The 26123-nt window shown below is 40.5% G+C and overlaps 1 protein-coding gene across 4 annotated transcripts; it reads right to left on the bottom strand.

The window, feature by feature from the left end:
• Positions 1-5182: 5182 nt before the first annotated feature.
• Positions 5183-25459, bottom strand: uckl1b (uridine-cytidine kinase 1-like 1b). Of its 4 annotated transcripts, none has more exons than XM_049580516.1 (15): positions 25353-25459; positions 18753-18946; positions 18158-18264; positions 15577-15747; positions 15158-15229; positions 13837-14026; positions 13568-13629; positions 11293-11309; positions 9189-9287; positions 8964-9057; positions 8396-8458; positions 8131-8253; positions 7158-7265; positions 6909-7065; positions 5183-6780 (listed from the first exon to the last, which is right to left on the bottom strand). In XM_049580516.1, the coding sequence occupies exons 1-15, from the start codon at positions 25424-25426 to the stop codon at positions 6701-6703; spliced, it is 1611 nt and encodes a 536-aa protein (XP_049436473.1). In that variant the 5' UTR covers positions 25427-25459; the 3' UTR covers positions 5183-6700. The 4 variants fall into 4 exon arrangements, with proteins under 4 accessions (XP_049436473.1, XP_049436475.1, XP_049436474.1 ...); XM_049580518.1 differs by lacking the exon at positions 25353-25459 and adding an exon at positions 21636-25248; XM_049580517.1 differs by lacking the exons at positions 11293-11309; positions 25353-25459 and adding exons at positions 10093-10112; positions 21636-25248.
• Between the last annotated feature and the right edge of the window lie 664 nt (positions 25460-26123).

Below are 26123 nucleotides of genomic sequence, written 5' to 3'. Positions count from 1 at the left end.
GCACACGATCAAACCAGAAGCACATGTCGTACGGCGCTGCCAAAGCTCACATCCAGTCAGTTTTTAAGGCCACATCAATATTTACACCCCCTCTAAAAAATCACGAGATGCCTCATTTCTAATCTCTGCAGAAAAAAAAGGCAAAATTCTCAGATGCCAAAATATATTCAGAGGTTACATCTCTTTTTTTCCATCATTATCTGTATGATATTCTCGTGTGTGAATATGGGCCATACATACTCTCTGAGGAGTGATATAAAGCTGGAAATAGAAAAGTGCTTTATTATCAGTTGCGTATCGTACTATATTTAAAACAACTTTGGTGAGATTTGATTGGATATGTCAAGGTTCCCCCATTTCATTTTGCACTTCATTTTATACCTGTGATTTTTAGATTGAATTATATATTAATCTCTGTGAGAGGTCAGAATATAAAAAGATTGTGTTGTCTTTAAAAGGGGTATACACACGCCACTGTGCAGATCTCACCAGCAATAAATTCTTAAAAGCAACACTTTCAAAAATGTCCTTCCCGGGGTTGAATGCTGTTTTGTTCAGTTTCCTGCTGAAATTTATTTTCACTGAATTTGTGATTTTAATGATGAGTTCAAAAAGCAAGGAGACAATGAAACAGGAGATGTAACAAGCGGCGAGTCCTCCAGGCTGACAACTGAGCGACTAGAAAAGTCTAGAAGTCGCCTTTGAGAGGAGAAAAGGAAGCTGAGGTGCTACATGTGTGCAAGATTAGAAATGCTGCAAATGCTGCGACGAAGAATTATCTGTGGATCATTTTAAGAAAAATAGGTGTAACAAATATTTCCCTGCCTAAGTAATGATTTTATTTTATCTTGCTTAATATTTTGAATAGTTTGGTATTTTCATGTAAAACTGCACATTTTGATTCAGTAAATGCTGAACTAGCTGCATTTATGTTAGAAACTGGTAAAACAATAATTCAAACCTTTTTACTTTTAAGCATTTTTTTTTTTTTAGTATTTTAGGCACTTACTTTTTAATCTCCATAAAGAAATGTATACATATATGCACTGATTCCTTTTGCACACATACAAATATAGACACACATGAACAGTAAAATGTGTTTCCTGAAACTAAATCAAATGTACAGGTATGCAGGTGCACATTCAACATGTTATATTTGAAATTTATTTAAATTGCTCCACAGGATTTTTGCAAATTATTGATATGAACTAACAAAAGGAGTATCATTTTATATTTACCTACACGTCTCATGTACAGTATCGACTATGAATATCCTTATTATATAATATATGAGTATATAAATACACATTCTTACCCTGCAGCTTCTCATTTTTTGGGCGTCTTTTCTGCTCTGAAACAACATGATCATCCACAGAGATGGTTTCTGCAGAAGTCAAATAAGACCAGCACAACTTATTAACGGCTTTAAACTCAGATGGGATCAAACAACAGTCTCAGCGCGGGTAAATACATCATTATCAAAAATAGTACTTTGTCTCTGTGTTTTAAAATATTACCATACTTTAGCTCCGGCAGCGTGTGTGTGTGCCAGTTGTTACGATGTGAAAGCAGCATGTGAGGTGACCTTTAACAAGTCTATTTTCTATAATTTTCAGTAATAAGGTAGCCATTCTTGAAGACATAAAAACAGACTCATCGGCCGGGCGATTCAAGTGATTTAGCTTTGAGATTAAAATATAAATTACCTCAGTCATGTGTACAGGCAGGAGCAACCTGTGCTCTGTGGTTAGTGTGCGCACTGCTCCCTCTACTGGTGAACAGGCAGTGTTGTTATGTTGGAGGGAACTGTTGCTCTCAAAATTACAACTATAGAGTTTTGTGTGAGGGGAAGTGACTTTGAATATTGGCATTTACAATACATGGAATATGCTTTTTTCCTTTAGAGCTGATGAGCATATTCACCTTGATTCAATACATATGAGATGGATGGAAATGTATATATTCAACAATAAAGTCAGTCAAGTTTTAGCCATAAAACAAGATTTATAAATTAAACAAGTGATGAAATACAGAAAAAAGAACACTAGTTGTCCATCTGATCTGGTGCTAATTCAAAACCTCACTCCAGCACAGCTCAGACAGGTTTTGGTGCCTGTTTTGGGGGGTATTCCTCCTGTAATCTGCTGAGGTGAGTTAGCTTTTCATGGGCTGACGAACCTGAGATTGAGCCCAAAATCAACATTCTCAGGCTGGACAGTCCTCGAAAAAACCACTCAAGAGTTAAAGCAGGAGTTAGTGTGCTGTTCAGGCTGCAGTGTCCGCACTGAGCGCAACTCCTTTGACAGAAACAAAAACACTTGATTAAAAAGATGCAATATACAGATGTGTGTTTGAAGATTAGTCTGCTCCAGACGTGTTAACACATCTGAAAATGTGCATCTTTTGGGTGTTACTGTTTTCTGCATAATAAAAGTTTTCAGATGCACAAAGATCCACTTTGAACTTGAACTATTAATTCACACTTTTCTTTCCTCTTGTCTAGATGATTGCAGTTCCCTCTACACAACGGGCCGTTGTCACACATCACACCCGGTCATCAATTTAGAATAAACCAAAAGTTCCTGTTGATAACATATAAGGCACCGCATGACCTTACCCCCAGTTACATTTCTCATCTCCTCGCTCTTATTTTTCTTCTCAGCCCCTCCACTCCTCAAATCTCAGCCTTTTATTCACCTCACGCTCCAACTACAAAACTAAAGGTGATATTGTGTAAGCTGTTTTACCGCCAACCCTCTGGAATCTTCATCCCAAACTAAATCTTTGCGAAAGCTTCTAAAAACCTGTCTTTATAGAGCTTCATTTCTGTTATATGTCTTTGTTTTAGTCTTGTCTGTCTCTCACTGGGCTTTGTTTTATATTGTAATTTAACCTGATTTATTCATTCATTTACATTTTTTATGTGTGAGTGTGTAAAGCACTTTGTACCATTGTGTTTTCAAAGTGCGAGAAAACTAAAACTTACTTTATGGCCATATAGAAGAGAAATAATATATGATAATACTGTTGTCCACTACTGTAAGTTGTTTGCTGCCTTTTTTAAAAACTGTAATAACAGTATCTGCCCAAATAAGCTGTACTGTTTAATTTTTGTAACGAAATTTGACTATTTTCTTGTTGCTGTGTTGTAAAATTGTTAAACAAATAAACCCATAAATTGAAATTTAATGCACATTGATAGTTAGGATTTTGGCGCCAGAAAAAAAATTAATGAGAAAAAAATTGAAAAAATTAACTTAAAAATAATAAATCATTTGAGTAACATCAATGATTTTTGTTCATACTGGTTATATAATTTTAAATCCTCCTGTAAAAAAACAAACAAACAAAAAAAAAAAACAGTAGATCTGCATCTTTATAGGGGGACACGGATGCTGTTTCCACTGTAAAAAATGTCTTATTAAATAAAAAGAGGTTGTTAATCGCATGACAAATTCCAATAACCATAATTAAAACATTTAAACAACATATCTGGCTCATGTGTGTGGAAAATTTCCCATTCAGGAAACTCAGAGCACAATATCAGAAGTTTAACACCACATCTGGCTCTGTGTTGTTAGCTAACCTGCACTGAAACCACTCAGAGAGCAATTAAACACTCCAGCGGAGCCTAATGCACAAACTGCATCTCATACTAAAAACATCTAAATCACCCCGGCCTGACTTTATGAGGATAGTCCAGTCTCTTAGAAATGTTACTCTCGTGATAAACTATGCAGATGGAGAGCACAGGCAAACACACACACACACACACACACACACACACACACACACACAGAAAGAGAATGAAAAGAGAAAGAGGGAGAGAAAGGGAAAGACAATACTTTACCCTCTTCAATCCAAACCCTCCTCTCATGATTCAGAAATACTTCACCGTCTGAATTATTCATCCTCAACTATCTGCATTAAGCCACCGTGCTGTGTTGGCCTACTCACACCATCACTTCAGCATTTACAATCCAGACACACTCACTGCCAGATAGCACATTAACCAAACAAATAACAGCCATAAATACATAGTTACTCTCCATGTTTCCTCCCTTTGATCTCGCAACAATCATTACAATAATGGAGGATTGTGGCAAGTTTGTGAAGTCTCTCTAAGAGCTTTCAAAGTCTCCATTTGTGTGCTTCTTACCCACATGGCAGACCCTCTGACTCCTCGCACCCAGCCAAAGGCAGACAGGGAAACAAGCTTCATCATCGCAGAGACGAGAGCAAAAAAGGAGGTGCACAGGAAGAGAACAGAGCAACCTGGAGCCAAGCTAGTGACATGAGGATGAGAAAGACGCACAGGTCGCTGAGTTAGAAAAGGCCACTCCTGCTGTCTTCACTGAGCTGTGACCTCATCGTGCTCTGTACTACCAATGGGGATGCAACTCACATACACACACTTGCACACACACTCGCACACAGACACCACCTTCCTGTTTGTCAGTGCTGGTGGTAAACTTTCCACTGACATCTCCATTCAAAGGACCAACATGAACTTTTCATGCATTTTGACATTAAGAATGAAATACATCTGCACTGAACTGAAATACTCTATTTAGGCAAATTATGTGCATGTGTAGAGGGAGTAAAACAAAACATATCATGCACATTTAAGGCAATTTAACAAATTATATTAACTCATTATAGCATTTTAAATGGTGCACGTTTAACTCTTGACAAACTAGCTCAGCACAAGAATAAAAACGCAGCTGCTCAGCTTCCTGATATTCTTAGCTCTCGCATGTCTTTTGACTGTCCTTCCTGCGCCTCCTCCCTCCGAAAAAAGATGCCTGTCGTGGGTCAATATCTGCCTATTAAGGCCGCCGGTTCATAATTGTCCATCAGCCTCATCAAATGTGTGTCAATCATGCTTTGCCGTGGCTGGCGTCTTGACAGCTGTCAGAGCGATAATTATTATGGAAAGTGATGGAGGATATCAGTTCCTTTCCATGAGAAGAGGGCGACCACAATATCCTTCCTGTACATGTTCAAAGTGTAGGTAATGCCTCTCTGCTTTTGAGATGTGTGATAACGGAAAAAAAAAAATGCAGGTCATGGTGAGTGAGTTTGAATTGTGTGGGTTTGAGGTGTGTTTTGACCTCTGAGCTGGATAACACAACTCACTTTTGACATGGATGAAATAATAATAATAATACACTATGAGACATTTAAAAGCTCTACTGCACTTTTATTAAACGTATATATATATAAAAAAACATGCAGCAGCAGTGGTAAACATAAAACAGCACAGAGGCTGCAAACACAAATCGATGCATCAGTACAGAATGAGTCACTAACAGTTGTGTTCAGCAGGAGGCCCGTACTGCACAGTAGCAGGTGACTAAATGGAAAACAATACAGTAGTAACAGTGCTTAGAGTTGCATTTTGAACAAGTCTCATTTCTTGTTTCCTCCCGCCCTTCATGTTCTTCATTTGTTTCTTTCCAAAAAAGGCAAAATAAATAAAAAACATCTTCAAATTCTCTATTAAAATCCTTAAAATTAAAGTTATGATGATATAAAATGAGCTTAACATGCTCCTCTTCTTCTGATTTCTCACTACAGCAGTTCAAATAACCATATGGATGAATATTGCGGAGTGTGACCCGACGTTTCTCTAAAAAGAACAAGGCAATATTAAAAAGGCACCAACTTTAACAGACGCATCTCATTCATTTCAATACTGATACCAAGTGTACAGATCAGGCACGGGCAGGGCTGTGTGAATGCCGCACTTTCTGACATGTAGACGTTCTGAGTTCATGTGTATGCTTTACTCAAGAGCCCTTTTGTTTTTTAACAATCTCATCTGATGCAAAAGAAAATAAAATCGGAACGTGTTGAGACTGAAACACTTAATCTGTTTGTTAGATGCAGATGACCCGTTTTCATCGCAGCAAGAAAGATGTATGACTTGCCTGCTGACTGGTCGGGTCTATCCATAGAAGAGATTATGTAAATCAAGGACACGCTGCATAAATATACACTACAAGTGCATACTTTTAGCTGTATAATGAAAAACCGTTTTCAACACCCGTTTCAACTGGTTAGGTCAGCATCCACAGAAAGGAAAAAAGGTGAACCAGAGAACTAAAAAAAACAAAACAAAACAAAACACAGATACGCCCACACATTTTCCGATTGAATGGTCCTTCAGAAAGTGCTCATGGCGATGGAAGTTGAGCAACATGAGTTCATGTTCCGATTTTACTTTTGTGAAAGTTGTGAGGAAGGTATGTGGTAAAAATAACCCTAAAAGCTTGATTTTTTTTCTCTTCTTCCTTTACGGCACGTACAAATTCACATTCAGTTGTGTCGTCCACAGTACGCGGCTTAAGGCGAGATATTTTCAGAGCAACATGCCTGCAAATTTTCGGTAAATTCAAACACTTAAATAAAAATATTTGGACTTAACATACTGTACATATAAAAATATTTTAGACTTCATAACACAAGTTTTCACAACAGCATTTACATGAGATAAAATAATATAATTAAAAGCTCCCACAAGGTGACTGTGCATCAGCAATGTCTTGTTCTGTTTACAGTTGATTTCTCAGGGCACCTTCGGCCCTCCTTTGACGTACGTACGGCCCGACAGAGGCAAAGCGTGTGTCCTTATATTGTCCTCCGAGGGGCACAGCCCTGAATCACCCAATAAGTTAGTGCTCTGCCAGTAATTCAATCAGTAACTGGGCTCGTCCATCTCTTCGTCGCTCCAGTCAGGAGGTGCGTCTGTTCCAAAGTATCGATCCCCGAAGTTTCCTGCAATAACAACAGCATCAGTTAAACCTGAGAAATGGTTGACATCATGTATAAATCAAGCACGCCATGTAGGAAAGAAAGCAATTATAATGCAATTAACAGCACTTCTGCTTTCCACTATGACTCACCTATTCCAGGTATGATGTGGAAGAGATCATTGACCTTCTTGTCAACAGCTGTTGTGATGATTTTGACCTGTGGGAATGCGTAAGCCACTGAATGGACTCCCATTTCAGCCATTAGCAGAGACACCAGCAGGATCTTGTCCTCCTGAACGTCATGGTCCTGAGATTTAAAACAGATTCATGAATACGGGCTACACAAGGACTGTGATTCAAGCAGGTGATGTGGACTTGTGAACAATGGGGCACACCCACCAGTAGGACTCGCACAGCCATCATGGCAGCGGCTCCCGTGGACACAGTGCAGTCCATCAGGATCACATGATCTTCACTGATGTCTTTGGGTAGACGCAGGTAATGAAGCTGAAAAGGTTTAGAAACAGGATGTGGGTTAACGCCAGCCTGTTATAGACACGACAAGTGCCGTGGTTACAGACCTGAGAATTTCCTGAAAAGGACATTTAGATAAACAAAAAATATGATGAAAAAACAGACTGGTTGCCATATTGAGGACATTCAAGGTATTTGTAGGACAAATAAGAAACGATTACACTGGAGGTCTATAACGTCTTTCAGGCCAAGGATCCCTTAGCTGAAAGAGAGTCAGAGCAGGGACCTAAACCTAAACATATCTTCTAATGGTGCATATAATACTAAGCTATTAACATAACAATTATAGGCAGCTTCTTATATTTATACATCATCTTCTCTCATTTGCACTTGCCCCTAGCTGGTAAGTCAGTACTAGCTGTAGCATGGCTAGGTGTGTTAGCCTCCTCTTATGCCCTTCTGACCATGGTTTCTGAGGGGGACGATATGTCAGAGCCTCTTGCTCATAAAGTTACAAAACTCTCAGTGGTGGGTCACAAGAACATCAGTACACTTGGAATAATAATGGTATGGATAGGTGCTGCAAAGTTTATTTAGCGTTACCTAGCTCACAAGATTGCACAAAGATTTATGGGTAACAGCATATCATCAATCTTGTATAAGGTAAATTTAATATATTTTTAATAGGCCAGTTTCTCTTTGCTACTGTGTTTTTAGACATATTTTATAAAAAAACAAAAAACAAAACTTAATTTAAACTTAAATTAAACGATCAAACAATAACTTGGCGGGCCCCCAGGAGCAACTCTTGCGGAGCCCCTAGAAGCTGCGAACCACTGTTGAGGCCTAGGTTCCACACAGTTTCTATAACCCATAAGACACCATTTTAAATCTATACCTCTGGTTCTCCTGTGTCCTGGTTAGTCTGGATGAGGATCTTGCCAATGCGGACGTCTTTGCAGACGGCCCTAAGAGCCGGCTCCATGGTCTCCCCAGCTCGCAGGATGGACACGCCTGTGATCTAAAGAAAAACAAAAAGAAGAAGAAGAAAAAAATTAAACTGAGGTTAATTGCATCAGTTTGGGTAGAGACAAAACTCTTCTTTAAAATGAAAAAAAAAAAAAATAAAAAAAGACGGCAGGAAGTAAATGGAGTTCACTCACCCTCTTCCCGTGGAAAGTCCTGCCTTCATAATCCTCTCCCTGGGGCGTCTGGACTACGTGGACCTGAGGTAATATAAAAAATCATAACAGTGTGAGCACACTGCTGATCATAGCGCTACGGTGTACAATAGAAGTCAATAATTTCATTTTTCACATTTCAGTCACGTCGTAGTTTGTGTAATGCAAACCTGTATCATATGGTTAAGGGATGGAAACTTTCCATTGTGGTGACTCGATAAGTTTCCATGCTCACGCTGTGGCGTGCTGTCTGTATGTCTATCTAATTCTTTTCTTTAGCAAATACAAGCACTTTTTCCATTCATCTTTATCTTTTAATACCCTCTCCCCATCCCAAGGCCACATGGTACTTTGTATCTCACTCTGTTACTGTGTCTTGTCAACTTCTGTCTATCCATTGGTTATCTCACGCTTTCTTTCTGCTACACGTGTCTCCATTTGCGCCCAGGTATCTAATGGTTCAGAGTCAATGTCCTACTTAATACAAAGGATTACAGGACCTTCATGCAGTGCTATGAATTAATTAACAGTGCATCTCCGTGTTTGGCACCTGTGAGGGGAGGAAGGAGAGCGCTCGCTCGATCAACAGACGCATCAGCCTCTTGGAGTAGAAGATGAACTCATCGCGGCTGGTTTCCTTGTTTCTAAATGTGGTGATTAGGAAAAGAAAGACACAAGATTTATAATGATGCTAGCCACCGCACCACTGCGCTGTTTTTTTTTTCTTCTTAATGGAAACAAATGTAGCTGTTAATGTGGGTATCTTCTCCTTTACCTGATGATGGTGTGCATGCCCCTGACCTGGGGTGTGCTCTCCAGAACACTGAGGGTCTGGGGGAGGGGTTGGGCCTGGTGAGCAGAAGCCAGGGCTGCCCTGTAACCACGGCAACAAATAGTAGAGCGGGGGTGGTGCGGGGTGAGAGGAGCGAGAAAGAGGGAAGATGGACAGACACATGAATACAGCACACACAAATACATGTGTAATTAACATTTCTCTGCACGCATGTGTTCAGCATGTGCAAGTTTACACACACACAAGCGTGCACACACCAACTGTATGCACATTTAGAAAACACACACACACACACACACACACACACACACACACACACACACACACACAGACATGTCAGTACATGCAAATATATATATATATATATATATATATATATATATATATATATATATATATATATATATATACATATATATATATATATCACAAATAGTTTTTCAGTAGTAGTTAGAGCAAAGTTGAAAATGGTAGTGTGCAACCACTGTAACAGGATTGCTTTGGAAAAGGCAGCAAAGCACACAGTGTGCACAGTGTTGAGTAATTCAGTGGAAAATTACGACAGCACAGAGACCATGATAATGGAAAATACGTTACGACTAATCAGCTTGGAAATTAACACAATACATATGTATTAAATTTCACTTGCATATAAATAAATGCATGATGAATATTTTCCATAACAGGTCTCTTCTACTTGTGATAATTCCCCACGACTCCACACATAAACATTAGGTTCAAATATCTAGTTAGCCTGGGTCTACGCCGGGCTCTATCTGAACACACACTGTTACTCAGTCATGTTGACACTGCAGTATCCACGATGTCACTGAGATAAACATTAGCCAGATGCAAAGAAAAGAGAAATCATAGCAAATCTGCTCACATATCCCAGCGAAGTTTCCTCTATAGGGAGGGATTTTTTTTTCGATGAAACACAACAACAGTAACGACAGAGAGGACACAGACAGAAAGACGAAAAACAACAGATAAGAGGAGGAAAAAAAAATGAGACACAACATCAGGTGGATGAAGAGATGAAGGGATTATCGCACACAGTGAAAAGAGTGACAGCCAAGACTTGAAAATGTCAAATGTCTCGGAAATGTGAAAACCACTAACCGTCTGTCATTTTAAGCAAAATATTTCTTGGTTATCAATAAATGTATGTATCATAACTCAGGGGAGAAATGAAGTAACAGGTCATGCTTTGAGAAGTCTTTGCAGACGTTAGGGTAAAACAGACCACTTTTTTAGATCAGATTTTTGATAACTATACACATGCATCCATCGTGTGTACGCGTGGGAGGTGCACAAGCTATGGTGAGGCTGTCACTCTTTCACCGTGTAGAACAGTAGAGGTTGGTATTTCAGCTCACAGGCCCCAGCACATCCTGTGTCTAAAGACAGGCACCAAGCTCACTTCCTCTCTCTCTCTGTCTCAGATGCTGTGGCCGACATTCAATGGAAAAACTCAGTGCTTTGTAGTAGGGTATTGGAAACTTTCTCTGTGGCTGAGGTATGTGATAGTCAACAATAGCTGTAGCGAGAGCTTCCTCTCTCTCTCTCGCGCTTTCTGCTAAAGTCACTCTCTCTCCTATTCTTGCTGCCGCTGAAAGGAGGGGTCAGCGACTTGACTCATTGGTGTATTTTTAGACACAGAAGGCAGGAAGAGTGTAAGATGTCATTTCTCTAAAAGGTAGAGAAGAGGAAAACCAACGTCTTTACATTATATGCTGGCTGCACCACATCACATCCGAACTTTTGATCTTAGGTTTACTGACAAATGTTTCTAACGGCGGCTTTCATGCAGTTTTTACACTTATTCCATGTTGGTTTGGACTAAGTCTTTACAACATTTTGGCACAGTCTCATACTCTCATGACTGATCACTAATTAGCCATATTTGCTCTACAGATACAACAGTGCCTCCTGGTGATGTGCCATGGCAGCCAGCAGATCAGAGGAAGGTAGAGGTTGATTTTGCTGGCCTCTTTTCCTCTCTCTCCCAGTAAGAAACTGGAGCAGTCGGGGAATTGGACAGATGGTGAGGAGAGAATGATAGACAGGATAAAGGCCACTCTACCTGACGCTGAGCTCGCGCTGTGAGCCATGGAGGGATTTGGGGTGGAGGGGAAGTGGGGCGGAGGGGGGGAGAAAGGGTGAGAAAGCAGTTCATCAGCGGCATGTGTGTTAATGTGTGTGTGTATGGTGGCGAGGAAACAAAAGCAAACTACATTGTGGAACACGGTGCTCCCCATGAGCAAAAATGTGCCTTTGGTGACGATTAGTGCATACTGCACAACAAATCCAAAAGTCAAAACAGCACACTCTGCTTCGTCTTATTGTGAGGAGAAGGAAGCATAATGAACCGTGGAGATAGGATTTCCATTAGGGTAATGCAATTAATGGCACCTCTTTGTGTATGAGGATTTAATTAATCCACAATAATAAATGTTCCCTGACATTTTCAATTTACCTGAAAACTTCTACTTATAAATCCTAAGAAAATCCTTGACATTAGTTTGAAATGGCCAAATATTAATTATTAACTAGGAATAAATACAGTTAAAACACTTATTCTTATTAAAAATAAAATGATCACACTGGAGCTACACGTCTGGAGAGGCATAGTAGTAGTTCCCCTTTAACATAGTTAAAGGGGAACTACGCCCATTTTCATGCTATTCCTGTAGTCTAAGACAGTCTAAAAACATAAGTAAGCATGAACAACTCTCTCCCAAATCCAAAGCATGAGGGGTAAAATTCAAATTTGTGATGTCAAGAGGTAAAAAGTTTGGAAGTGCTCCACAAACAATGAATAGCATGGCTGCACTGTACAGATGGAGGGCAGGCAACTGAAGGCAACGACCACCAACTCTGCACATATGCTTTAGTTTTGTGCTGTTTAAAGCTGTTCATATCAATCAAGTTGAGAAAAACACAAGGGCCACTTTATGTTCATCAGAGGGTTGTGGTGAACATGCCTCGAGTTGGATGTTATCACAATGTGCTGCGACAACTTCTCTGTGTTTTAAGCCACGACCCAGATTTTTAACCGTGTTTCACCAGTCCAGTGGGTAGAAAATAGTGGCTAGTGGCTACTAACACCTGACAGCGGTGCAGCCATGTACAGAGTTGAGATATAAAAGACATTTATACTCAAGCACATCTAATTACCCACTGAAACAAGACGGCAGTCATTCAGTCATGGACTGAGCCGCTTGACACTAGACTGTCTGCTTTTATTGGCCCGCCATGTAATGTTAGTGAGGTTAGGAGGACGATTATGTTCACACCGGTAAATGTCTTCATTTTGTATGAATCACAACCAACGTGAGTTTCAATTTTCTGAGGACACCTGCTGCCTGCAAATTTATCCAACCCTGTTACGTAGCCACTTTCATCCATTTCCCATTCACACAGTTTATGGAATTTTCACTTCCTGCCCTCCATCTGAATTTTGTGCATCATAAAAGTCATGTGACTACAAACAAGCTATTGGGAAAGACAATTGGACTGAGAGCACCCAGGGGAATGTTCTGAGTATATGGTTAGATTTTCTGTTTCACAACTGAGAACCCTACAATGGAATAAAATGCATTTGGATTTAAAAATGAAACAAATGGATTTTGTGGGTCCACGAATTGTCTATGGAGCAGCTCCAGACCTTAGACCTAATAAAATCACAAGTTTCAGACTTCTCTGGTTTCTGGCTTTGAGAGAGAAAGAGAGTAGCTCATGTTCACAAATATTGATTGAACTTTCCAAGGCCATGTCAATAACATATTGCACTTCTTAATCAATAACATAATGGACTTCTTAATGTAGGTGGTGTTCTCCTTTAATAGTTGTTACTTTGCATTTAATAAGAAAAACCTAAAAATACATGTATTCTGGTCCAAACTGCAATATTTTTTTTTCCTGAAACAAATACAAGTGACTACAGTTAATAACTGCTAACACAATACTTAGCAAAATAATTAATTTCTATCTAATTAGTCTATTCACACTTAACTGAACAAGCCCGAAAACAATCCTGTGCATCATCATTCATCCTGCCCGAAAATCTGTGCAGTGCATTTTCTACCCACTAGAGGGAGTGATGGAGCTGGTAATTACTGAGAGCAACTACACCCTTTATAAGTGCGGATCATCCCAATGGTATACTAAAAATCTTTTCAGCTCTAACAGGAAGATGCATTGAGTCAGAAACCAACCAACCAAACAAAAATAACACCAGGTTCTTTCAATAAAGGGCCATAAAGTTCCACTAATATGTATCTAAACCTTTCTGCGTTGACAATGTCTGTGTCAGTTTTTGTCCATGCATGTAGGTCTGTAAGTGTGACCTCTCTTACCTCCTCCAGCTGACTGTGGACATGCTGCACAATCAAATCGATGGCCACCATATTGCCACCACCTAATAGGACGACAAACACAAAGTGGCCTAATGTCAACTTAGAATTTGCAATAAAATGCATACAGTTTTGCTGAATTCAAAACACAACATAGATGAATATAGTCACTGTATTCCTAATCTTATTCATTTTAAATAAGTATCATAGTAGTGGTTATGTTTTATCAAACCAGTCTATATATAAATATGTATGTATGAGAACGCACGCACCTCTTGGCACCACGATATCAGCCAAGCGCATGGTGGGTTCAATGTACTGCTCAAACGCTGGCTTTACAAACTTGTTGTACTGCTTGATGACACCCTCAATGTCTCGGCCTCTCTCTGTGATGTCCCTCCTCAACCGACGCACAAGCCGGATGTCAGAGTCCGTGTCCACAAAAATCTTCATGTCCAGCAACTGTCGGTGAAACAGGAAACAGATGTATCACACATATATGACACTGCAAGCTAAATATACCCTCCTGATTCTATTTCTGGCTTCCTTGTGGTGTTTTAGGACAAACTCTGGGGGGTGTAATTTCCGTACAGTTGTGCCATGACACTAAAATGATTATTTATTTGTAAGTTTACTGATACTTATTTTTGACAACCAGTGTGAAAATGTGTCTTGAGATGAGTCTTAAATGGATGATTGCAATAATTAAGTCAGACAAGGGCAATTGAGCTGCGGAAACACTGTTTTCTCTTTAAATAAATTATCACATTGGAGCTGCAAGTGTGCAGTGACTCTTAATTAATCTTTCTAATTTATTCTGTTTATTTCTGTCAGCCAGCGCCTCATTACAACAGGTATTTGTTTAACCTACTTCTGTCCTGAAAGTGAGATTAAAGGGCTAATGTGTTTTAATTATATAAAATGCAGCTATATTTACATTCGTAAGTACAGTATGATATTGAGCAGATGGACTTGTGGATGAAAAATCAGCTGTTTTTTTTTTTTTTTTTTTTTAGAGTCATATTGAAAATACAGCTTTTCCTCCAATGTTTATAATCTCCTCTGACAGCAAATGTCCTTGAACAGCACCTGAAAACATTAACTTTGTCGTATTAGTCTGTGTATTTACATACCTGTTAATTCATTTGGAAGTAAGCATGAGGATAAATTTGTTCAATAAGTGACATTTTACAGTTGAAAAATAAACGTGTCAGTGCTCCCTGGTGGACAACATGTCTTCGACATTTCTGTGCTGCAATTCTTTGGCACTTATCAGACAGGTATGTGCAGATACACACAGACAGGGCTGCACATTACGCAAAAATATGTTATTGTGATTATTTTGGCAAATATTTTGATTGCAATTTGTGTCACAATTTTAGTGGGGATGGTAATTTTTGCATTTCATTCTAACTTACAAAAATATAAAATGATGATAATGTGATTTTTGCTGGGGCTTGTAGCCAATAAACATGTTTATGAGCTTGTTTTTGAAAAACAGAAAAACATGTTTGACCACATGCACCGATAAAAATAAATCTGACACAAGAATATTCCACTCAAACAGCTGAGCAAGTTAGTGGACAACCCTACCTGCAAGAGTTTTTTATCTGCGAAGGCCATGATTCCCTCAAAGATGATGACACTGGCTCCATATACAGTTTTCTGTGGTGGACACACATGCATGTATTGTTACGCAGTACATGGACATACAAACAGTATATTGCAACAGTCATCTTGATCAATCACAATTTGACAGATGTTCCTGATGAGAGAATGTCTAACTGTAGTTAATGGACATGAAAGTATAAAAACAAGAAATCACAATAACGGCTTGTCAGTGACCATCTGGAGCAGCAGATTTGCAATGTGACTCCGAACCTCTAGCGAGGGAGATTAAAACCCTCTTAGGTAATCGAGAAACTGAGATTATATGCAGCAACTCTGGCACGCTCACTCATTAACTCACAAAGTGCACTGCCATGTGTTTGGATGTGTGCAATCATCCTTACCCACTCCTTCTGTCTCCCATGAGTTGTAAAGTCATACACAGGGATTTTCACGCTCTTGCCCTGTTTGAGTTTGCGCAGGGTGTGGGTCAGCAAATCAAAGTCGAAAGCATCAGGGTGATCGAAGTTGTAGTCGTTGCTGGCAGCCAGAGTCTGCTGTTCTGGGGTCAGGACCTGAGGAACGCAACAATGCTGGAATTACTTCACAGCAAACTTGCCACAACAATGATGCTTTCAAAGATGACAAAAAGTACTTTCCTCAGCAAAACACTTCCTCTGTATCTCGGTTTCTAGCTTTTCTAAGACACACACATTAAAGGGAAACTACACTCATTCTCAAAAGTCATACTTATCATTCCAACGGTCTAAGACAGTAGAAAAATATTAGTAAACATGAGCAACTCTCTCCCAAATCCAAAAACTAGAGTGCGCAAACTTAAATTCATGATGTCATCATAAGTGTTGTCTTTTCCTGGTTTTACAAGCTGCATGACGGTAAAGTAAATTCAATTTTCAGAACTTACCAGACTGTTCTTACTGCTCTGTTATTTGCCTTTACCCACTTGGTCATTATATCCACATTGCTGGTGATTATTTATCAGAAATCTCATTGATTGATTGATTGATCTTTCCTAGGCCATGTACACCGGTCAGCCAAAACATTAAAACCACTGACAGGTGAAGTGAATAACTTTGATTATTTTGTTCCAATGCATTGTTCTGCTGGGAAACCTTTGGTTCTGGCATTCATGTGGATACCACCTGACATGTTCCACCCACTCAAACACCTTTGCAGACCAAGTACCCCTTCTCATGGCAACAGTACTCCCCAGTGGCAGTGGACCCCCAGCAGAAAAAAGCAGCATGCCACGCTACAAAAACTGTTCAGAAATGGTCTGTGGAGCGTGACAAAAAGCTCAAAGTGTCGACCTGGTTTCTAAATTTCCCAGGTACCAATCTGCTCAAGGATTCTTGTGATGTGCCAGTACCCCAGATGTACTCCTAATGATTAGGGGTACATCTGGGAGCCAAGTAGTATTAGGCCCTAATCCAAGGCGGGGCCTCCTTGGATCGTACTTGGCTCTGACCTGTCGAGGCATGGACATGATCTCTGGGAGTGTCCTGCGGTGTCTGGCACCAGGATCTGGGGAATTTGGAGGCCAGGTTGACACTTTGAGGTCTTTGTCACATTGCTTGGGCCATTCCTGAGCGATGTTTGCAGTGTGGTGTATTATCCTGCTGGGAGTACTGTTGCCATGAGGGGGGGGTATTTGGTCTGCAACGGTGTTTGAGTGGGTACAACATGTCAGGTGGTATCCACATGAATGCCAGAACCAAAGGTTTCCCAGCAGAACAATGCATTGGAACAAAACAATCAAAGATATTCACTTCACCTGTCAGTGGTTTGAATGTTTTGGCTGATTGGTATAAAATAACACATAGGAATTCTTAATTTAGGTGGTGGTCCCCTTTAACATTTGAAAAAATAAAGAAAAAAAATCTATATATGCAAATATATTCTGATAAAAGCAGCACACACGTTCAAATAATGGTTTGTCGCATAATTTGCATAAGCTTGTGCAATAACACTTAGACACAGATCACTGTTCAAGAGCCGTTGAAGTTAGGGGGGACCTAAATTTAGGAGAACATCATGCGCCACTGTGACGTCTGTACCAGGTGGTGTGTGTGTGTGTGTGTGTGTGTGTGTGTGTGTGTGTGTGTTTGTGTGCGCGCCCTTAGGGTGGCACTAAAACCCCAGACCTGGTATTTGGCAGTTTCAGAAAAGCAACACCCCCTTCTCAAGTGAACTGATTACACACTTAATATGATAAACCGGTGTCACAGGCTCTCTGGAGGCCGTGAGCAAACATGAGGAAAACGCAACAGAGGAACAGGAGATATGAATTTAAAAAGACATACATTCTAGCCGAAATGTTTGGATGCCATCCTCAGGAATTGCAGTGAGTGTGTGTGTAAAATGGCCCTTGCTGAGGGCTACAGTACCACTGGCCACTGGTAAATCCCTCCTACTCTGCACAGCCTGAACCGCCGCTGTCAGACTGTGACAGGATTACATAACTGGAGAGTGGGAGGAGGTATAGAGGGGCAAGAATGATGGCTCTTGCTTGATTGCCCTTCACCACTCTTTTTCTCTTCCCAATTCGCTCACCACTGTGCCTCACTTTTGACTCATCCGCCTTCCAATATTTTATCCTTTCCGTCTTCTCTCTCTCCTCTTATCTTCATTTCCCCTCTGGGATCCGAAGGCAATCCTATTCACTCTTTCACTCTTGTCTTCTGCACACAGTCTCACTCTTTCCTTTCCTTCAGGTCAAGATAATAAAAGAAACGACCAATTTACTGGACTTATCTGATGTCCAGATTTTAATTTCTAGAATCTGAAAGCGTTTGGTTTCATGGACAAACATATCAAAATTCAGATATGCTGTATTTCAAAGTAATAGGCATCCAGCAGCTCAACCTCCCATCACAACAACATTCATTAACAGGTGCGTGGCTGCAATCAAATGGACACTCCCATCGTCAATACATACTACACATACTGCACACACAGGCATACCTTGTAAAAAGAGTCCATTGAGAGCAGTACAACCCATGGCACATCGAGAGCTTCGATAATTTTCCTGGCTACTGTTGTCTTTCCTGAGGCACTGCCGCCACACAGACCTGTGACAGAATATTGACACAGAGATGTTAAGCAATGTTTGCGTTCATGTTCACCTGCTAAAGTGTAATTTCAAAATTCCTTTGTTTAATGGGAACGTTCTGTTTTAGTGCTACCTTGACAGGCCACCCTATTACGTGCATGTTGATGTTGCTTTAGGCTAGTATCACACACGCATGTGGAGAGGCAGGTAGAAACAGATACCATGGCTTTCTTCAAGGCAACTATCCCTGAGTAAACAGGTTTGCAGAAATTCCTTTTCTCTTACAGGAAACACACTCCCATATTCTTGGTAATACATTACATTAACATTAGCAGTGAATATAACAATGGCTTATTTCTGCAAGACACTTATCTGTTTATACAGGGTATTCATTTTGTGTCGAACGCATCAATAGTCCTGTGTCCAAAAGACCTTGCAGCTCAAAACTGTAATAGAAAGGTCATCAATTCTTTGGATTTGTGGCATGCATCTCTCAAAGTGTCCTACCAATAACGAAGGCCTCTTTGGACTGTGCTCCATGCTCGTTGTACCAGGGTGGGCGTCCAGCGGTGTAGATGGTTCGTTTGGAGGTGCGTAGGAGAGGTGGCTCAGACTTACACTGGCTGGTGGTCCTTTTCCTGGGTGAGAGGCCTGTGCTTACCGAGGGAAGAAGCCGGTCCAGTGATCCCTCACCACCTCCACTGCAAAGCAACAAACACACAACAAAGCATACCATCACTGATTATTATTTTTTTGCCTTTTGTCAGTGAAGATTTTACAGAACTAGACAAATTACAGGTTTTGCATAAAACTCTATATAAACCTTTGAAAAGAAAAAGAAGGGGCAGATTTTGGTCTGTTGTTTTCTGCCCATGCATAAGCTAAATCACCATCATTATAAACGATTACATCTTATAAAGTGCTGTATAATAACATGGCTTTTGGTCACAGTGTGACAGGGTTTTAATTTAACTCAAAATAAGCTACACACTGAAAGACAGCACACCACCATGGTACAACCAAAGCTCATTAGTGTCCTTGTGATGCATCTGAACACTGATGAAAGTTGGTGTTGGACAGGTCATAAGGCATGGCAACAACAAGACAGCCATGATGACACAAATGTAATGTACAGGATCATCTTAGATAAAACAACAGCTCATTCTTTTGTCCCTGCAGTGACAACAAACAAACACACAAACAGACAGGCAGACAGTTTGGGTGTGTGACTGTGGGGCAGAAATGCAGATGGACTTCAATAAGTGGGTGACCCAATTAGCTGACAATAAACAAGACAGGGTTGGTGTTGCCTTGTGTGTAGGTTAATGTTTAGTTTTTACATCTTCAACCTCTGAGCTTTGTCCAACCTTGCACAGTGTACCAAAGTACACTGTATGTCAATTCAGTGGAAACATGTTGACTCGTGACTACAGCCCTCCCATCAGTCATGCATGCAACTGAATCATGTGTACACACTATACATTGAGGGTGCTGCCTGTAATGATGTGTTTAGACCAATAACATAAACAAATGACAAGAGGCTCATTCAAAACAGGACTGGATTTGCATTGACTATTCAAACCACACACATTGCTCAATTAAATCTTCTGCACAACACAATAACAACACTGCTGACCAACTTTCCACTGAAGAAATTCATGTAAGACCTGGTAATGCTAGTGTCTTGTATTTCAACATAAAAAATTGCATCTACATACTTTTGTTTCACAGTTTCTGGCAATATAGTTAGTAACTGTTCCACTCAGAGAGCAGGAGTTTAATTCTGTAACACAATAAGAGGATAGTGAAACAGAATGAGCATTGAGATTCAGTAAATGGCTGTGACTAATTAAGATTCAGAGCAGAGAACAGCTACACAAAGACCTGGTGTGACCCATTGCTGAGTAACCCGCCTAGTGCTCAACTTCCCCTGGAAAACCTGCCTAACCTCTCTGACAAAAGTCTGCCCAAGTCTGGGGAGTCTGTGGTGTATTATCTGTACAAAAAATACTTGGACACCATCAGTTATGCAGTTAATCCACTGATGTCATAAATAATACATTGCACAAGAAACACTACCCGTAACCATCACCAACACAAATGTTGCCTTGATTGATGCACAAACACAAGTTTCTTTTGAGTGACAAGTCTAACCAGGTAACAGTTGCTAGAAACACTTACTGCAGTATTCGAGACATCCACACTTCACCCAGTGAAGACTGTAAAAAGCCAGATGCCATAGCAGGTGTAAAAAGCAGTCCTAGATGTACCTCTGCACGTCTCTGTTATTCAATCAGCTCTCAGCTTCGATATCTTTATATAGACCACACATCTCTCCAGGTGGAGGGTCAAAAGGGCAGATGTGCAGCAATCAAGAGAGAGCAAAGATTTATTTTTTTTCTTTGTAACGCACCACAGTCACCAGAGCTTGGATGGAGCCAGGGAGCAGGCTTATGACTAAGAGAACAAGACCTAGAAGCATGACACACTCCACTTGTGTTATCAGTTAAAGCCAAACCAGGGTGCTATAAAAGATTAGCCTAGCTGACTGTGCTGAATCACACCCTTGTGCAGCGGCTACAGTCAGAGCGCTCATAAACATTATGCAAAGTCTGTGAATGCAACGTTGTGAAAAGTGCAGGGTACCTGAGACCAGGTTGTCATAAGAGCAGACAGGGGGACCACCTGAGCCCCAGCTGTCAGCAGCAGTCAGTCCTGACATTACGTGTTGTTTCTTTTGCTCTCCTTAAAAAACCCAAGACTCGTGGCTTTGTGGAGGGTCTATACAAGGATGAATTAAAGGCAATGCAAATGCACAATGGCATTAATTGGACAAACTGAACCTTAAATCTATGGATCGTGACTTCAACCTCTCAGTTCAGGTTAAGGGTGGTCAAGAAAGTTGTAAACAATGTAAGATTTTTGTCTAATTCTGAGACAGACATATATGATAATATGTCATATTTCTGCAAAACTAAACATATAATCATACATTTAGTTATCTAAATGAAGACAAAAGTCCTCACACACTAACAAAATTTGTGTTGAGTCATTAATTTGTGTTACAAAATTGCGTAAAATGACAACATGATATGATCGTACCATTACAACAATATCGGCACAGAAGAAACTATTACAGTCACTAATGCCAAATTTAATTTACAAAATGACAGGTGCAAACTTTCTGAAAGCAGCAAGAACCTGATGGCTATCTTTCAAAGACAGCTAAAGACTGCTTGTCTCTCCTGTTTATCCAGTTTTTGAGAGACAGCAGCTCTAGTAAACCTCTAACAGGGTGGAAGAGCAAAAACACTCAACTGTTTAGTACACCCGAGGATCCGAGAATGAAGAGAAAAAGTTACAGTACATGAATAAATAAAATGCACTTACCTGCCATCAGATCTTAGAGTCCAACAGCCAGATATTCTAGCTCCTGAGTCAGATGGTAGGGAGTTCATAACTGATGAAAAATGAAAGGGAGGCTCCCACTGTGCGACTATGCAAGTTGTGTTTTAATCCTATATTACTTCCAAGGTTTACCCAGTATATATATACACACACTGAAGAACAATAAAGCACTTAACAGCACTGCCCTCTGGTACAGTGCATCCAGAGAGAGGGTGGTAGAGGGCTGACAATATAGAGGGGCGTTAGATTAGATGAGAAACGAAACTTTAAACATCTGTTTAGCTTTCTGTTTCTTCCATTCAGAGGAGCAGTAGTGGAGAGAGAGAAGGCACTGCAGCTTGGTGGAGGAAGCACGCTCAGTGTGAAACTACAGCACAGCTTTTTCCCTCCTCTTTCACTCGCTCTCCACTCCTCCCCTTAGCCGTCCAGCCAACAAATGTAAGAGGATAACCTACCCTACAGATTATGTTCATTAGGTGGTATTAATAGCATCAGGTTAGAGCCAGACCTTCCCACTTCTGGCACAGGCACACACACATAAACACACACACACACACACACACACACACACACACGCACGCATGCATGCCAAGCTTGGGTCATCTGTTTTTGACAGTCAGTGGCTGGAGGTGACAGAGGGACCAGAAGAGAGCGACAGAGACACCGATAAACAAACTGGGGGAACAAACCCCAGAAAAACCGTAGGATATAGCTCCTCCTCCGCCTCAGGCTGTGTTGTGGAGGTGAAGAGAGAGAGAAATGGAGAGAAGGGAGGGAAAAAAGAGGAGGCAATGTGCTTTTTTCCCCTGCAGGGACTTGCAATGTCTCTATGAGCCTTACACCAGAGTCTGGAGACGTCAGCACGACAGCAAACACACACACACACACACAGACACACACACACACACACTAATGTCCCCTCCCTAACTTCCCTCACAGCGAAGGGTGGGGAATAAACAGCATGATGAAACCCAACACTGCCTCGACTGCTCTATCAGCTGACAGGCAATGCACACATACAACACATAAACACACGCACACATGCACACACTCGCACTCCTCCCGGGCCACAACTTGCACAGACAAACAAATCATTATTCTCAGAGATCAGAGGAGACAGACTAATTGTTTCCCAGTGCAGCAAAAACAAACCCAAGAACTGAGCAGGCCACAGCTCCAGAACCACAGAAGCTACTAGATTAAGATTTAAACCAACATTTAGAGCGTTTCCAAATATTTGGAGTCTGGACTTGACAAGACCTCATTTCCGTTTACTCCCTCGTTAAAACCACAGGGCAGAGACACACAGGGATTCAGTGTTTTTCTCTAATCTTCGCTGTAGTTTTGGGACTGTTGCTGTTGCTTTAAACTGCAGTCAGAGGACAGCTGCAAAGCAAGAAAGCACCTTCGAAACAAGAAGCCTGAACTGGTTGCTATGCCAAACATTCAGCTGTCTCCCTATGGCTACACACACACTCAGAAGGGTCATGGGCCCGACCTGAAGTGAAATTTACTGATCTTGTGAGTACAGTGAGATAAATGTTTGACTATTTATTTAAAGCAGCATATAGTGTGGAACATTTCACAGAGGCCATAAAAGTACAAGATATTTCAACACTATCCAAATTCCAAACACTTATTCTTATCTATTCTAGAAACTAGGACAGAGTTATGTAAGTAGATATATATACATCAGGTGGTTGAAATAATTCAAACACTTACCATAACTGTGCCTAAATAAAGTCTTTGCAATTCTTTCGCTGTTTAATTTCTGTTAATTCTAATACTTTCTGACTGTATCTGGGAGGTGTTGATTCACCTGGTAATTTTTTGAGGCTATAGTTTGTGGTACTTTTTTTTTAAACAGTGTGCAGGATTTAGAGGGATATAATGGCAGAAATATGACACAATAAGCCCGTTTTCTTTAGTGTATAATAACGTGAAAATAAGAATCATGTGTTTATTACCTCAGAATGAACCGTTTATATCTATATCGGAGCATCCAGAGAGGTCACAATGTTTCTACAGCAGCCCAGAACAGACAAACCAAACCGGCTCTAGACAGGGCCATTCGGCTTTGCGTCGGCGACTGTAGTTAGTGGCCCCTTAGCAGCACAAGTGTCATAAAACCACTGATTCTTTAACGAGAAACTGCATTATTCAGTGTTTCTGGCAGTTTAAATGACTAGGTTCATTTGGTTTGTGAAGGAAGAGACCTCCACAGATTATTCAGCTTATGGTAAAAACCTCCTGAACCACTGAATCAGAAATTAGGTGAGCACAAATTAAGTTATCATGGAAAATAGGTGAGCACACATCAGCAGGTGTTGGGCTAGTGGACTGTCTGCGACATGCCGAACAACGTGAGAGAAACACATTTTGTATTTTTACCTCTTTTGATCACCTGGTCAGTTTGTTTTGGAGTAAAGGAGAACCTCTTCTGATAATTTAGCTCCTGGTAAAAAAAACTCCTGAACAATGAACACTGAGGGAATTTAACTAGGAGAAGTTTCGGCTAATTGCAAACTGCAATCCTCAGTGCTAGATGCCATTAAATCCCCCAAAAATCGAACACACTGGACATTTAAGATTACTGTTTAACCATAATACAAGATCATTTGTTATCAACTGGCTGTTATGATTTCGGAAGGGCAACCTGCAACATGACATCCACCAGAGCGTTTATTGGTCTGTTGTGGGTTTTCTACCTCTTGAGAAAAAGCAAATGTCACCGTCCTCTAGTCTCTAGTCATGCAGCACCAATTTAACAAGTGTCTCTCTACTGCACCGACAGCATAGTTTTATGAAAAGCCAATCTTTCCTGCAGCGCAATACATCTTTAATATCTCTTTGCAGCTATATAAATATCAACACGACTTTGCCATGCTTCATGTGAGTATAACTTTAAAGCCTGTGAGATGGTTAAAGTGAGTCTACAAAACAGGAAGTAACCCTCAGTGGACAGACCAATGCAGCAACACCCTCTTGTGGCTCAGTGGGGTACCAAGTTGAAGGCTGGTTTTACTGTAGGTGGTTACAGAGGGGTGACTAAACTGGGTCAATATCACAAGATGACGTCATTTACTTTCTGCTACAGTGCTAGTCACCTTAATCAAATGTTGTTCTCGTTATGTGGCTTTGTATTTCCCCTAAAGGGAGGGTGTGTGTTTGTCAGAAATGAGCACTTTGTCATGCTGCAGTGCCAGCTGAAAACGCCATGCCATGCTTCTTCCTTATGCTCAATGAAAGCTGTATTAAACCACTATATGCTGGATATTAATTTCCTCTCTGTGTACACCCGTTACACGCTACCTTAGCGTATCTGAGATGACGTATATGTTTATGGATATCCTTGTCTTTTTGGGGGTTTGAGAATGAACTTATGTTGGGAGAGAACCTCGTGCTAAATATGACAACTGTTATAACGAAGTGAAAGAGTGGGATAAACGTTAGACTAAAAGTACACTGGGTTAATATGACATCTGTTATGAACTAATAATTACGCTGTAACTCAGCGACACTTTTATATAAGGTAACGTCACAGTGGCTGTACCCGTGGAGGCACACTGTGTAACATAACAGGCAGGTTGTGTTATCGTAAAGATGCTAATCAACTGCCAGTCTTTTTTTTTTTTTTTTTTTGAAAAATGGCGTCAACGGTTTCCGAGAAAAACAATTAAAAAAATGTAACCGTTGTACCTGTTGGACCCAGAGGAAGTTCTCTCGTCGTTCTCCATCTTTGGGTGCCTTTCTTCCCTGCTAACGGCAGACATTGCTCGTCTGTTGACAATCAGGTGTTCAGAGCGGGGTTGACGGCAGTTAGCGTTGAGGCATCATGGGGCTTGTAGGCATATCGTCTTTCACCACGGCAAGGCAACGGGTACAACGGCCGACCATTTGGACTTCAAGCCCCAGAATGCATCTGTGCCGTTTTTTCGGTGTACATCCCCCAGCATGTACAGTTGTGTATACTGACACAAGGCCTTTCCCTATGCGAGTGCTAACCATGGGTGAGGTTCAGCTGGCCACGTGTGAGATTTTAGATATGAATACAGACTTTTATCATTTTACGCCATACATAGACTTTTTAAAAAACAAATATTTTTGTGTGATTTAGATATGTTATATCACAATCATAATTTTAAAAACCATTTATGTGAATTTATAATGCAATACACTTAATCAAAAGTCAGTTTCAACTTCGATAGGACAAGGATAAACACAATTATGCTGTTACAAATTGCAGCTGTTATCTAAGTTGTAATAAATCCTATGATAAAAGCCATTATGAAATCTCTTCACACTGGGGAAACATTCACCAACTATGAAAGCCAAATTTTTAATTATTCTAATTACATTTTCGCAAAAAGCATTTTACACATTTGACAATTTGGCATGTCACAGTAAGAACATCACAGGTGTTATTTAATCAATGATGGCTCCCTTCCATTTAGGTGTGGGAGTGAGCCA

This window comes from Epinephelus fuscoguttatus, linkage group LG7, assembly GCF_011397635.1.
Source record: "Epinephelus fuscoguttatus linkage group LG7, E.fuscoguttatus.final_Chr_v1".
Taxonomy (NCBI): Eukaryota; Metazoa; Chordata; class Actinopteri; order Perciformes; family Serranidae; genus Epinephelus; species Epinephelus fuscoguttatus.
This window is presented reverse-complemented; position numbering and strand designations above follow the sequence as displayed.